This window comes from Mus caroli, unplaced genomic scaffold, assembly GCF_978045245.1.
Source record: "Mus caroli unplaced genomic scaffold, Mus_caroli_1 scaffold_8, whole genome shotgun sequence".
Lineage (NCBI taxonomy): Eukaryota > Metazoa > Chordata > Mammalia > Rodentia > Muridae > Mus > Mus caroli.
In genome coordinates this window covers 127,160,663-127,175,382 of record NW_028227263.1, presented here as the reverse complement: position 1 = coordinate 127,175,382, position 14,720 = coordinate 127,160,663, and the positions used below count along the sequence as shown (strand labels likewise).

General features: G+C 49.9%; 1 protein-coding gene across 1 annotated transcript in view; it reads left to right on the top strand.

The window, feature by feature from the left end:
• Window positions 1-6,489, top strand: part of Zc3h4 (zinc finger CCCH-type containing 4) — a 37,455-nt gene extending 30,966 nt beyond the window's left edge. The window contains exons 13-14 of the mRNA XM_085842128.1: window positions 1,598-1,846; window positions 2,831-6,489. Coding sequence (XP_085698254.1) covers window positions 1,598-1,846; window positions 2,831-4,320 — 1,739 coding nt within the window. The 3' untranslated portion in view covers window positions 4,321-6,489. The remainder of the gene's footprint in view (window positions 1-1,597; window positions 1,847-2,830) is intronic.
• The last annotated feature ends 8,231 nt before the right edge of the window (window positions 6,490-14,720 follow it).

Genomic DNA, 14,720 nt, shown 5'->3' with positions numbered 1-14,720 from the left:
ATGGTAGGTGACTCTGCAGCGAAAGTGAGCTTATAATGTGAGCTCCAGGACCTACTCTTTGGAGCACAGAGCTGCTGTGGTTTCTGTACATTGGCCTTCTGGTGACTGATGTTTTATGAAGTGAAGCCTCAGCCTGTGTCCCCAGCTCCTCATTAGAGTAGCTGGAGAGAAGAGTTCATGTACTGACTAAATTCAGACCCTGGCAGCAGTCCACCTGTCACTGTGTGAGATCTTACCAGTTTTGCACTTTGTGATATATATGTGTATGTGGGGTGCACATAAGCAGTATGCAGGTATGTGTAGGCCACATTGACCTATTTGTCAGTTGGTCACTGTACATCTAAGGCAGAGACTCATTTGAACTTCTCGTATTGCTAGCTAGATCCTGGGACACCCTGCCTATTTACCAAGTATTGATGTTACAGGCCACGTCACGCCTTGACTTGCTTTATGTTGTAGTGGCAATCCAGTTGTGTGGCAGTAGCCCACTGAACCATCTTCCGAGTCCCCAGTTTTTCTGTTTAAACTATTTAAAATACCAGACTGCCTCTTTTGGTGTAATGGACCACATCTGTAATACTTACTTAGTATATTCTCTCAGCGGGATAAGAGTCATATCACATGTGCAAGAGACAGAGTTGACTCTTGACAAACCTGGCACTATAGCTCACCACCCTACACTCCAGGGACTCCCAGTGAGACAGTGATGTTGTGTTTGCTGTACATAGCAGAGCTGGTTGGAGAGGGAGGGAGGGAGGATTTGCTGTGGCCATGCAAGGGGAGCTGCCGTGCCCTCGAGTGCTCAGTAGCTCTGCTGTCAGAAATCCTTAGAGGACAGAGGGTGGGGACTCAGTCCTGAGCTAGACTGAGGTGTTAGTGTGCTTCGTTCTCTTCTGGTTCTGCTTCTGGAGGTACAGTGGCTTTCTCACAGGCATGTCCAACCTGCAGTGTGGGCACTGCATGCAGCTGAGAGAGGCTGGGCCTGTAGCACAACACAAAATCTTAAACTTAACTTAGCATTGTGACTATGCTGGGCATCATGGCACATGCCTGCAATCCCAGCACTTGGTAAACAGAGACAGGTGGATCCCTGTGAGTTCTAGGACAGCCAGGGCTGCATAGTAAGCTCTTATCTCAAAAATGAACAAAATTAGAACTTTTGTGTGTGTGAGAGAGATGTTTACTTTGATTACATGCTTTCTCAAGCATGAACTTGGTAGATGATAACATCACAATACAATGTTGGACATACCTGCAAGAAACCATGAGACCTCTCATGGCAGATGATAAACCAAGCCTGCTTCCTGTGAGGACAGCAGCAGCTACCCAGCCTGAGAGGGATATAGCCTGTCTACAGGGATCCTGCCTGAGGTGTATGCACGCAATTATGCTGACATCCATAAGCATCCATCATGTCCTCCCTGAGCCTCATCCTTCCCCTGCCAGCTGGCCCACTGTGGGCTCCTGCTGGACTCTCAAGGCTCCCATGCCTGGGGAGGAGGAAGGGACGGGTGGCCATCCTCATCCTCACACTTGCCACAAGGCTTGGCTTTTCCAACGGAGGCCTTCCCGACACAAACCCTCTTCCCTGCCACAGAGGACTACGGGCACTACGAAGAGCTGCCGGGGCAGCCTGGGGAGCCCCTCTTCCCTGAGCACCCTCTGGAGCCTGACAGCTTCCCCGAGGGAGGGCCCCCAGGCCGGCCGAAGGCAGGCGCCGGTGTACCGGACTTCTTGCCCTCGGCTCAGAGGGCCCTGTACCTGAGGATCCAGCAGAAGCAGCAGGAGGAGGAGAGAGCGAGGAGGCTGGCTGAGAGCAGCAAGCAGGACCGGGAGAATGAGGAAGGCATGTGTCCCCCGGCAGGGGCCCAGCCGGCTCTGTGCAGGGACGAGGTGGGGGGCACCTAGGCTGGGTGCTGTGTCTGAAAGTAGCTTGGCAGAGAGGCCCTGTCCTGGGCTGCTGCTTCACGCTGAGGAAATAGAGGCCAGGGCTGCTCCTCTGTATCTTGGGTTCAGAAAACTCCTGACTCAATGGAAGAGGGTGGCGGGCTGGTTCCTAGCTTAGACGGTGCATTTCCTGAAGACGCTTGAGAGACATTCTCATGGCCTGATCCCTAGGTTACAAACTTGAGAAGCCAAAACCAAAGAAGGACCAGCCAACCATAGAGATGCAGATCATGAGTGGTGTAGTCACAGGCTCAGGTGGTCACCCGGTGGCTTCCACCTCAGGGCTGAATGGAACAGGGCTCTCTGGAACTTGGGAGCAAGCTAGTGGGGTCAGCAGGAGGAAGGACAAAGTCGGTGGCTCCCTCCTGGGCTCTTGTTTGTGATTGTACTTGCCCTTCCCTGACCCCTGAACCGCTCTGAGGGGCCAGGGGATGCGTGTGTGAGCTGTCAGCATGGCTCTTATCCAAACTTCCAGAGAGAAGTGCCTAGTGCTGGTCTAGCCATATTAGTCTGCTCGGAGGGTGGGAAGAGGCCGTCAGGCTGGGGTCGGGGGACTAAGGCCCACCCCTACCCTGACTTAATGGTACCTTACCTCCATTTCCTAGAGTGTCTAGTAGGCAAGTTGATGACAGAACTTTCTTGGGTGATTGCGAGATATTCAGGTCAGACTGCCTACCAGGAGTGGTACTGGTCTGAGAGAGAAACCACGATAATGTCACTGCCCAGAGCCAGGCCATGTCATCCCCAGCTCCCAGCTGGGGCCATTGGAGATGCTAGCTGAGCTGTATGAGCACAGAACCACACATCAGGGATACCTAGGGGGTACAAGAGGGCTGTGGTATGCAGCCATTCATCTTTCTCTGTTTGCTCTGCTCTCTCTCAGGTGACACTGGAAACTGGTACTCGAGTGACGAGGATGAAGGGGGAAGCAGTGTCACATCCATCCTCAAGACCTTGAGGCAACAGACGTCAAGCCGACCCCAGGCTTCAGTCGGGGAACCGAGCAGCAGTGGGCTGGGGGATCCCCGTCTCCAGAAGGGACACCCCACAGGAAGCCGGCTGTCTGACCCTCGCCTCAGCCGGGACCCCAGACTCAGCCGCCATGCAGAGACTTCAGGAGGGTCTGGCCCAGGGGACTCGGGGCCTTCTGACCCTCGGTTGGCTCGTGCTCTGCCCACCTCCAAGGCTGAAGGCAGCCTTCATTCCAGCCCTGCAGGCCCTAGCAGTTCAAAAGGTCAGCCCCCTGCAGAAGAGGAGGAAGGGGAGAGAGCCTTGCGTGAAAAGGCGGTGAACATTCCCCTGGACCCTCTGCCTGGACACCCACTACGGGACCCTCGCTCTCAGCTGCAACAGTTCAGCCACATCAAGAAGGATGTAACCCTGAGCAAGCCGAGCTTTGCTCGAACAGTGCTCTGGAACCCTGAAGACCTGATCCCCCTGCCCATCCCCAAGCAGGACGTGCCCCCAGTGCCCGCTGCCCTGCAGTCCCTACCTGCTCTAGATCCTAGGCTACACCGTTCCACACCCTCTGGGCCTCCAAACACCCGGCAGCGTCCAGGCTCCACAGATCCCAGCACGTCTGGCTCTAACCTACCTGACTTTGAACTCCTCTCTCGAATCCTCAAGACTGTCAATGTCAATACCCCTGGTCAGAGTGAAAAACCCAGTGACCCTAGGGTGCGGAAGACCCCTACTGACCCCAGATTACAGAAGCCAGCAGATCCTGTAGCAGCCTCCCGTGCAGCCAAGCCCTGTCCCACCGAAGCATCGCCTCCTGCTGCCAGCCCAAGTGGGGATTCATCCCCACCGGCCACGGCTCCCTATGACCCCCGAGTGCTGGCTGCTGGTGGCTTGGGCCAGGGCAGCAGCAGCGGGCAGAGCAGTGTGCTGAGTGGTATCAGCCTATATGACCCAAGGACTCCCAATGCAGGTGGCAAAACTGCAGAGCCAGCTTCTGACACAAGTGCTCAGCCCAAGGGTCCTGAGGGCAATGGCAAGGGCTCAGCCTCCAAGGCAAAAGAGCCTCCGTTTGTCCGAAAGTCTGCCCTGGAGCAGCCAGAGACAGGGAAGGCCAGCACAGATGGGGCCACAGCCACGGACAGATACAATAGCTACAACCGGCCCCGGCCCAAGGCCACAGCAGCCCCCACTGCTGCCTCATCCACCCCGCCCCCTGAGGGGGCCACACCCCAGCCTGGGGTACACAACCTGCCAGTGCCCACTCTCTTTGGGACTGTAAAGCCGGCCCCCAAAACAGGCACAGGGAGCCCATTTGCTGGCAACAGCCCTGCCCGTGAGGGTGAGCAGGATGCAGGGTCCCTGAAGGACGTTTTTAAAGGCTTTGACCCCACAGCCTCCCCCTTCTGCCAGTAGTGTCACTGGGGGGCCAGTGCTCCCTCCACTCCACCACCCTCCCAGGGTGACATTTAAGGGCAGCAACCAGAGTTACAGGCGGGAGGTGGGGCAGGTGGGCAGGGTGTTCTTTCTTCACATTTTTCTTCCCTTTTTTCCCCTTTTTTAAATAGTACTTTCTTTGAGTCATAAATTGTATCTAACCATCTTGGGTTCTGGTCAGTGCTGCAGGCTCCTGGGCTCCCCTCTGCCCAGTGAGCAACTTATACCCTGCACTGGATAGTGGCAAGTACCCAGCCTGGGACTTCCCTGGAACTGAGGGAAGCATAGCTGTCTGGGAAAGCACTGAAGGCCACTCACCCTGTGCTGCTGGAAGTTTGACAGAACCACATCACATTGTGGAGAAGCTGGTGCAGGAGTTCCTAGAGCCCCAGGGTCAACTGTCCTCTCTCTAGCATGCAGCCTGTGACAGCTTGCTTCAGGACAAAGCAACAGTGAAGTGAGAAAATGTCAACAGGAGAGAAAGGGCCCGGCAACCCTCAGGCCCTAACCTGCTTGAGCCTGTGCATCCCACATCCTCCGTCCGTCTGTCCGTCCAGGGTTTGTCCTGAAAGTGACACCCTCCGGCTCAGCGGGAAACTCTTGGTAGACAGACCTGTGGACAGCAGGCCTGGCAGGAGTGGGACAGCCCCTTGAAGCATTCTCCCTCAGTATTACCTACCCTGTGCCACTGGCCTGACCCTCGAGACAGCTCAAGGATCCGTGGTGTGGCCACCTGCCAGACCCCCAAGGAGAGAGGCCAAGAGTGGCCCTGGCAAAGTGTGTCTGCTAGCTGCTTCCACACCCTTAGCCATGTTATCTGTAGAGTACCGGATAGTGTTTGCCTTTTCCTCCCAAGCGGACAGAAGCTGGGCGTCAGTGATCTGTTGTGTTGGATTAATGGGGCCTGAGGAAATAGCAGGTGTCCAGCTGATGTGTTGGGGCTTTTCTAGGAAAGGGACCAAGCCCCTTCAAGTGGGGAGGCCCAGAGTTACCTGCCAGATCTCACATAGCGGAGGCGTTTCCGCAGCAGCCACCACTAGCCTCTTTAGGGCTGGCCTTGTCCAAAGAATGGGGGTGGGAGGGGCAAGGGGCAGAGACTCTCCTGTGACCCTCTCCCTAAGATTGGATCAGGGAACTGGGTAAGACCTGCAGACCATTTCTCTCTGAGTCACTCACCAGGCCCTACAAGTCCGCTTTCTTGCAGGCTGCCTCTTTTATATTGGGTCTCTTGGCCCAACTGCTTCCTTCTTGTTAATAAGGAGACCTGACACACACAGCCAGTGGATTCCCCTCCACCTCGGGAGGGGACAGGCTCCCACATCCCATCCCACCCTCCACACCCCAAAGAGAAATCCCTTCAAAACAGTTTGGGGCCTGTAGCCAGGGTGGGAGGGGCTTGTGCCCCACAGCCTCACAACCCTTGGGGTCAGTGCACCAAGATCAAGTTGGTTTGTTTGTCTTGTGTTTTTTATTTTGTTTTATTTTCTTAAACAATCATCAATGAGATTTGTCTTTGGGCCCCAGCCTTGGCCACGAGGCCCTGAGGCCAAGGCTGGGGCCATGGTGAGCGTAGGATAGGTAGGATGAGTACAGTGTGGCAGTGTTTGGGTCCCTACACCCCTTTGAAAATCCCCTTTTTTGTAAAAGCCAGGCTTGGTAGTGGGCACCTGTCATCCCAGCACTCAGGAGGCAGGGTCAGGAGGATTACAGGTTCAAAGCCAGTCTGGTCTATATTAGAAAAAGAAAACTGTCCTTTTGCTAAAGAAAAATTAAATGAATTTTTAAGGCTGAAATCTGTGGGTAAGATGGAGTCTGGAGCTTTCCTCTTGGAACAGTTAACCGAAGACCCTCATGGGCAAGGACATCCTCTTGACTCCCCACTCACCATCAGGCCACACTTTTAAAGAAAAATTGTTCTCTAACCAGGATTGTAACAAATGTGTAAATAGTATTTCTGAGTTGAAAGTCGATGGTGCAAATATGTATATAACGTACTGTATTTTTACAATGATCGTCGCATGGCTCTCCCGCCCCCTTTTGTACTCAGTATCTGTCTTCCAGAAACCTCACCTGCCTTCTCTCTCATGTGGTCTCTTAATCCAGTAATTGTATTACTGCCATTAAAGGATGCAGTTATTTTAAACAGTCTGTGAGTCTAGTCTCGTCTCTGCCCTGTCAGGGAGCAAAGGAGGAGGTGTGGGGTTGTCTGGGTTCTGGTTTGTTCATGACAGTGAGATGAAGCCCAGGGTTTCATGACACTCCAATAACAGTGATAACCAGTGCAGATGTGCAGGCATGTGTTCCTAGCACTTAGAAGGCTAAGGCAGGACGGTGCGGAGTTTGAGGCCAGCTTGGGCTAGACCTGAGGGAAAAAAAAATCAGTCATGTAAGACTTCATATAACTAGAACCCTGATTATACATACAGAAATGCATGCAGGCTGCCTGTGGCTGTATTTACCCACCTACTGTGCTCTCAGCCCTCTGACAGTCTCCAGGTTGGCCTTGAATTCCTGAAACTCTGCCTTCAATTCCTGTGTGCTAGGTTTCTAGGTACACACTAACAAGCTAACTACCATCTCTCTGTGTATGTGTACAGAATGCACACACCCTTACAAATATTACCCTACTAAAGATGGTTTAACTTGGCTTTTAACAAATTGTGCTGGTTCAGTGAACTTTGAATTTGGATCTTTGTCCAGCCTAGCAAGCCTAGGTTAATTGTCCTTTATTTATTTATTTATTTATTTTTGAGTTTCATTGGCCTTCATATAGCCAAGGATGATCACGAACTCATGAATTTCCCATCTCTTATCTTCCAAGTGCTAAGGCATGTGGCACCTTACCAGGTGTGTGTAGGGCTCTATGCACACTGAGCAAGTATTGTACCAACTGAGATATATCCCCAGCCTAGCACTACACAGTCACATTTGTGGTGCTGGGATCAGGGAAGAGAGTTGCAGCTGGAAGCCAGCCACAGATGTTCAGTCTTAGCATGGATTAAGAGAAATGTGCTGATGTGTCCAACGCGTGTTCCTCAGCATGGTAAGGTAAGACATGCTAACTGTTCTTCAGGGGGTTAGGTGCAGTGATGGTTTGAGTTTTTGTTTTTGTTTGGTCTCTTTTTCTTGTTCTTTATTGCTTGTATAGTTCTATCATAGATGTGTCTCACAAGGCCTGGCTGTTCTACAGCCTTTTTAAAAAATAGTTTAATTAATTAATCTATTTAGATTTACTTATTTTATTTATATGAGTACACTGTAGCTGTCTTCAGACACACCAGAAGAGGGCATCAGATCCCATTACAAATGGTTGTGAGCCATCATGTGGTTGCTGGGAATTGAACTCAGGACCTCTGGAAGAGCAGTCAGTGCTTTGTTGTTGTTGTTTTGTTTTGTTTTGTTTTGTTTTGTTTTGTTTTGAGACAGGATTTCTCTGTGTAGGCCTGGCTGTCCTGGAACTCACTCTGTAGACTAGGCTGGCCTCGAACTCAGAAATCTGCCTGCTTCTGCAAGTGCTGGGATTAAAGGCGTGTGCCACCACTGCCCAGTTTCTTTTTTCTTTTCTTCTTTCTTTCTTTCTTTCTTTCTTTCTTTCTTTCTTTCTTTCTTTCTTTCTTTCTTTCTTTCTTTCTTTCTCCTTCTCCTTCTCCTTCTCCTTCTCCTTCTCCTTCTCCTTCTCCTTCTCCTTCTCCTTCTCCTTCTCCTTCTCCTTCTCCTTCTCCTTCTCCTTCTCCTCCTCCTCCTCCTCCTCCTCCTCCTCCTCCTCCTCCTCCTCCTCCCCCTCCCCCTCCCCCTCCCCCTCCCCCTCCCCCTCCCCCTCCCCCTCCTCCTCCTCCTCCTCCTCCTCCTCCTTCTCTTTCTCCTCCTCCTCCTCCTCCTCCTCCACTTCCTCCTCCTCCTTCTCTTTCTTTTTTTCTGTGTAGCCATGGCTGTCCTGGAACTTATTCTGTAGACCAGGCTGGCCTCAAACTCAGAAAAGATCTGTCTGTCTCTGCCTCCCAAGTGCTGGGATTAAAAGTTATATGGTGCTATACCCAGCTTGGTGTGCTCTTTATATTTTGAGGAGACAGGATCATTAATACTGGCCGCTTAACTTGCTGAACAATTATAGATGACTGTGAGTTTCCGAAGCCCCTCCCTACCTTCTGTTTCTTCAGTGCTAAGATTACTGATGTATCCACCAGGCCCTCTTATGTGGTGCTGGGAGTAGAGCCCAAAAGCCAGCTTATTCTTTGTGTGTGTGTATGTGTGTATGGGGTGTCCTGTAGCTGCCACCCACACACTGGGATTACAGGTGGAGCATCATGTCTACCCGGCGTTTATATAGGTATTGAGGATCCAAACTCTGCTCCTTATTCCTGCATAGCAAACACTTTATCCACCAAGCCATTTCCCTAGCTCCTGGAATTATTTTATTTTTACATTTCAGAAAGTTTACATGTGAAGCTTAAGAGGGAGAGAGGAGAACGGAGCTGCTATGGAGCAGGAAGTTGGAATTCTTATCTTCAGTTAATCTAGGTTTAAACTGAAATGATGTTGTCCTAGTTAGAGTTTCTATTGCTGTGAAGAGACACCATGACCGAGGCAACTCTTAGAAAGGACAACATTTGGGCTGGAGAGATGGCTCAATGGGTAAGAGCACCGACTGCTCTAGCAAAGGTCCTGAGTTCAAATCCCAGTAACCACATGGTGGCTCACAACCATCTGTAATGAGATCTGACGCCCTCTTCTGGTGTGTCTGAAGTCAACTACAGTGTACTTATGTATAATAATAAATAAATCTTTAAAAACAAAAACAAAAAGAAAGGACAACATTTAATCGGGGCTGGCTTACAGGTTCAGAGGTTCAGTTCATTATCATCATGGCAGGAGGCATGACAGTATCCAGGCAGGCATGGTGCTGGAAGAGCTAAGAGTTCTACATCTTGTTCTGAAGGGAACTAGGAGAAGACAGCTAGGAGGACAGTCTCCAAGCCCATCCCCACAGTGACACACTTCCCCCAACAAGGCTACACCTAATAGTGCCACTCTCTGGGCCAAACATATTCAAGCCATTACACCTGGCTATAGTAGTGCATACCTATAATTCCTGCTCTTAGGAGGCAGAGGCAGGAGGATGGCTCCAAGTGTAGTGGCAAGCTTAGCTACACAGCTTTGGCTCCTGGCAGGTTGCACATGTGCACCCACCCAGGAACAATTTGAATTCAAGAATGAAAGACACACACTCACACTCCAGTTAATTTTGACATGCTGTGACCAGCTCAAAGGCTGGGCACCCCTAAACATTCCTCTGCTAACAAATGCTCCCCTCTGGTACCCCTGAGACTCCTAAACCTTCCCCTGACACCCCAGGCCCAATAGGGGAAGTGGCCAGTGGCCATTTACCCGAATTCTGACATGACTGGTTGGCTTTCCTGCAGCTCTTTCGTCCCATCCTTCTCCTCAGAGTCATGACGATTCTCTCTTCTTTTCTCCCAGTTTCTAGCTCAGTCAAATCTAAAGGTCCCACCTCAGTCTACCTGCCCAGCCCTTGGCCGTTGGCTCTTTATTGATCAAAAACCAACTGGAAACACACATTTGGACACACAGATTCCTGATTGGGGGGGGGGGCGGCGCTGTTTAATTCAAAGCATTGAAACCAATTCCCAACATGCAAGTTCAAGGCCAGCCTGACCTACATAGTGAATGAATGAAGGGGTAAATAACTATGTGGTTCTACTGGCTAGAGAGGCAGTTGAGCCTAGGGAATAGTTTAGTAAACCGCAGCTCCACTTGACTTGAACTATGCACACATCCCTCTTCGAATAGCGCACTGGGCAACGAAGACCATGACCTGTATTCTGCACGAAGACTCTTAGCTCTGCACCTCGAATCTGTTGGCAGCCTCGGATCACCACAACATGGCAAATTTCCATTAAACAGTGGAAATAAGTTATTGCCTTTAGCAACCTCTTGGTAGCACCAAGTTTCTACTCAAACACAATCTACAAAGTATGGAAAATGAGTGAGCTGATCTGTGCTGAACACACACACACACACACACACACACAGAGAGAGAGAGAGAGCAACAAAATATTAAAAATGTATATTGTTACTTGAAAAACAAACAGGAAGCAGTGGTGGCGCACACCTTTAATCCCAGCACTTAGGAGGTAGAGGCAGGTGGATCTCCTTGAGTTCCAGGCCAGCCTGGTCTACAGAGTGAGTTCCAGGACAGCCAGGGCTTCAGAGAAACCCTGTCTTCAGGGGCGTGGGGTGTGTATAAAGAAAAACAAACAGCTTGTCACCATGCTGCCTGCCACAGGTCAGCCTGCATTGCTCTAGAGTGAACTGGAGCATTGACAACGTTTTAAAGTTCCCTAGATAATTCTCCTTCAAACCTCAGGTCTAATTCATTGCCAGCCGGCCACAGGGAGTCTTGTTTTCTCTGCCCTGACCCTTGCTAGCATTCAGACGATGAGCCTTCTTTCCTCCTGATAGGCACAAACCAGAGCATTTCCCTAGCCAAAGAATGTGAGAAATGTTCTCTGGCATTTCCAGTTCTCAGGGTGTCTGGTATCCACTCGACCCCCCCCCCCTTTCTAGCTCTTAGTCCTTCCTCACTTGACTTTCAAGCCTTTGCCAAGCCGGAGCTGTATCTCGGTTTTTAGAACAGTTGTTTAGCAGGCTCTGGGTTCCATCACCAATACAGAATAAGCCAGGGATGGAGCTGCAGGCCTCTAATCCCAGCACTCTGGAGGTAAAGGCAGGAGGATCAGGTATTCAATGTTGTCCTCTGATCTGACATAGCAAGTTCAAGGCAAAGCTGGATTATATGGCACCTTGTCTTAAAAAGAAAAAAAAAGTCAAATAGTAGATGAAGGAGCAAGAGACCATGAGTGTCCTGAGCTGGACATGATGATGCCTGTCTACGGTCCCAGCACTCCTGAGACTCGGGCAGGAGGATCAAGTTCAAGGCTAGCCTATACTATATAGTACCAGGCTGGGCTACATAGTATCTCATTAAACCAAGGACTGGAGGTGTGCTACACTTTTATAGCATCTACCAGGCCTTGTGTGGCAGCCTGAACATGGGGAAAAACACAATGTTCCCATCATGCTCAGCAAGACCTCTGGGACCAGGGTTATTCTCTCTTTTACATCACTCTGCCGTGCTTCTCCTGGCTGCCTCCCCCTTTTTTTTCTTTGGTTTTTCGAGACAGGGTTTCTCTGTGTAGCCCTGGCTGTCCTGGAACTCACTCTGTAGACCAGGCTGGCCTCAAACTCAGAAATCCACCTGCCTCTGCCTCCCGGGTGCTGGGATTAAAGGCGTGCGCCACCACTCATGGCTCTGGCTGCCCTTTTAACATGCCTCCCAAACTCCAGCCACAGACAGCTTTGCCTCAGCTCCCTCCTATTAAGTCTCAACCCCAGCTCCTTTACCCCACAAGCCCCTATCCTCAGCTCAGGTGCCTACTTAACGTATCAAAGTGGACCTGGCATACACGTCTTCTGAGCATCCCTCAGCTCCTCCGGGCTGGCATACCTGGCAGCCCCTACCTGGAACTTTCTAGCTGAGGGGCCTGGGATGCTTGTCCCTATATAATCTAACCATTTTGCTTACCTTTTCCTTTTGCACCTTTGTCCCCTTGGCTGCTGCACCTGGACCCCCTCGCCCCCCTTTCCTTTCCCCTCCCCACTCTCCCCACACACCCAGCTCAGTCAGGGTTCTGTTCATGCTGGACCCTCCCAGATGTCTCTGCTTCTGGATGTGATCTTTATTTTAATACAATAAACTCTCCCTCTACCATATCCAGGAACAGTCATGTCCTTTTGTTGGAATTTTCAACCCCAATAAGCCCACATAAGAAACCATGCAATCCAGTTATTATAATTGTAAGCTATAAGCCTAGATTGGAACGATCTAATACTATACTAACTGATTCCTCAGCTATAAGACCCTTTGTTACTTGGGATTTCTCCTGGCCACATAGTTCTGCTCCATCATAGCCTACCCCTTCCTCTTCCTCCTCCTCTTCCTCCTCTTCTCCCTCCTCTTCCTCCTCCTCTATCTTTTCTCCCCCCCCCCCTTGTCCTCTTCTGCCTCTCTACCCTGCCCCCACTCCTCAGAAGTTCCAGTTCCACCTTTCCCCTCTCCTGCCCAGTCACAAGCTGTAGCCTTTACTGAGCAGTTAAAATGGGGCGAAGGTTCCCGTGAGATCCCCTGAGTGTGTGATTGAGTACGGGATTGGCAATCCCTCTTTTTTTTTTTTTTTTTTTGGTTTTCCGAGACAGGGTTTCTCTGTATAGCCCTGGCTGTCCTGGAACTCACTTTGTAGACCAGGCTGGCCTCGAACTCAGAAATCCACCTGCCTCTGCCTCCCGAGTGCTGGGACTAAAGGCGTGCGCCACCACGCCCGGCTTGGCAATCCCTCTTGAGAAGAAACAAAACTAACAACAAAATACAAACAGCATCGAGACAACCCACAACAATGTCCTTTCCTTTTTTTTTTTTTTTATTTCTTTTTTCCATTCACTTTCTATTTCTCCTCCTACCATGGCATTCTCAGATAGCTGTCCTCGACTGAAAATGACTCTTAGTCCATATGACCCGACACGGGTAAGCATTTGTCTGTAAGTTCACAGGTGGGCTGCTGTTGGTAGGGCCTGGGGTGGTCTTTTTTTTTTCTTAAAGATTAATTTATTGTTATATGTAAGTACATTGTAGCTGACTTCAGACACACCAGAAAAGGGCGTCAGATCTCATTACAGATGGTTGTGAGCCACTGTATGGTTGCTGGGATTTGAACTCAAGACCTTTGGAAGAACAGTCAGTGCTCTTAACTGCTGAGCCATCTTTCCAGCCCCGCCTGGGGTGGTGGTCTTATCCTCTCCAATGTGTGAAGGGTGGGAGTTGCCTGAGAGCTGGGGCCTCAATTCTCTTCCCCTCAGGTCTGGTTATGTGTCCCACAGCATGGTGGCCAACCTCCCACACAGAACAGTATCAACTTCTGTCATTTATAGGATGAAATTTAATGGTGGTTGATTGTTCTAAGATGGGTTGTTCCCAAATAATTGAGATGAGACCTATTGATTGATCCAACAAGCGCTAAACACAAAAACTGAGCAGATATTCCTAACCCTCTATGCTATTTAGCTACTTCCCAGTCAAACCACAGCTCCCCCCTCCCCCACTTGAGTTTCTTGAATTTGGTCTTTGGCTCACTCTGCTGTAGATGTCTGTCCTCATGGAGAATTCTTTTTTTTTTTTGGGGGGGGGTTGTTCACACAAGGCAGCTGTCAATTTTCAAATATGTCTCTGAAAATGTCCAGAACCAGCCCTCCAAATGCCCACAGTCCCTTCCTTTTTTTCCAATATTGGATTGATTTCCAGAATCACTGATCACATTAAAGAAAAGAGAAGGGTCATTATGAAAGCTTCACTATTTGATGAAGTTTTTGAAGGCAGTTTCCACAGTCTCCATGTTCTCTGTCCCACAAGATCTAAAAACTTGAAGCAGGGCACCTTGTCCAGCCTGGGATACAGGCAAGCACAGGTGGATCAGGAATGTATGGCCTTCAGTTAGACAACATTGTACTATGACCCCACCAGATGCTGAAGCAGGTTTAATTTTTTTCCAGTCTGCTTTGATATCATTCTAGGTACATGCAAAGAATATGGCCAGCTCTAAGGCATAAACAAAGTAGTCAAAGAACAAATAAGGCGTAAACAAAGGTCCCATGGTATTCAGGGACTTATGAAGATGACCAAGATTTTGAGCTTACTTCCTTGTCCTAGCCCAATGTCACATATTCTTGCCAATTTCCTAGAAGTGCCACCAAAAGCTCTCCACACTTAACTTCCCATTCCAGCTAGGGGCCCTGAGGGAGAAGGATAGGGGACAGGGTGGGGAAGTTGGCTATGAGGCAGGTGGAAGAAGAAGACAGTCACCATAAGAAGTTGCAAAGGAGCCAGGAGTGGTGGCGCACGCCTTTAATCACAGCACTTGGGAGGCAGAGGCAGGCGAATTTCTGAGTTCGAGGTCAGCCTGTTCTACAGAGTGAGTTCCAGGACAGCCAGGGCTACACAGAGAAACCCTGCCTCAAAAAACCAAAACAAACAAACAATCAAACAAACAACCTACTTTTGTTTCTTCTATGGTATTTATTGTAAGTTGTATTGATTGTGCACATTCTAATTGTATTAATGTGTTGAAATCTGGCATGTCTGTTATGGTGGTCTATCAACCAGCTATTGTTTGATTGCCCGTGAGTATAAAGGACCTTGGTATTGTGAAAAAAAAAAAGAAAACCAACAACTTTACAAATATTGGAAGAATACAGTCGGGTTTAAGCAGAAGCAAGAGGGTAGTGGACTTGATTATTGCCAGTATAGCAGC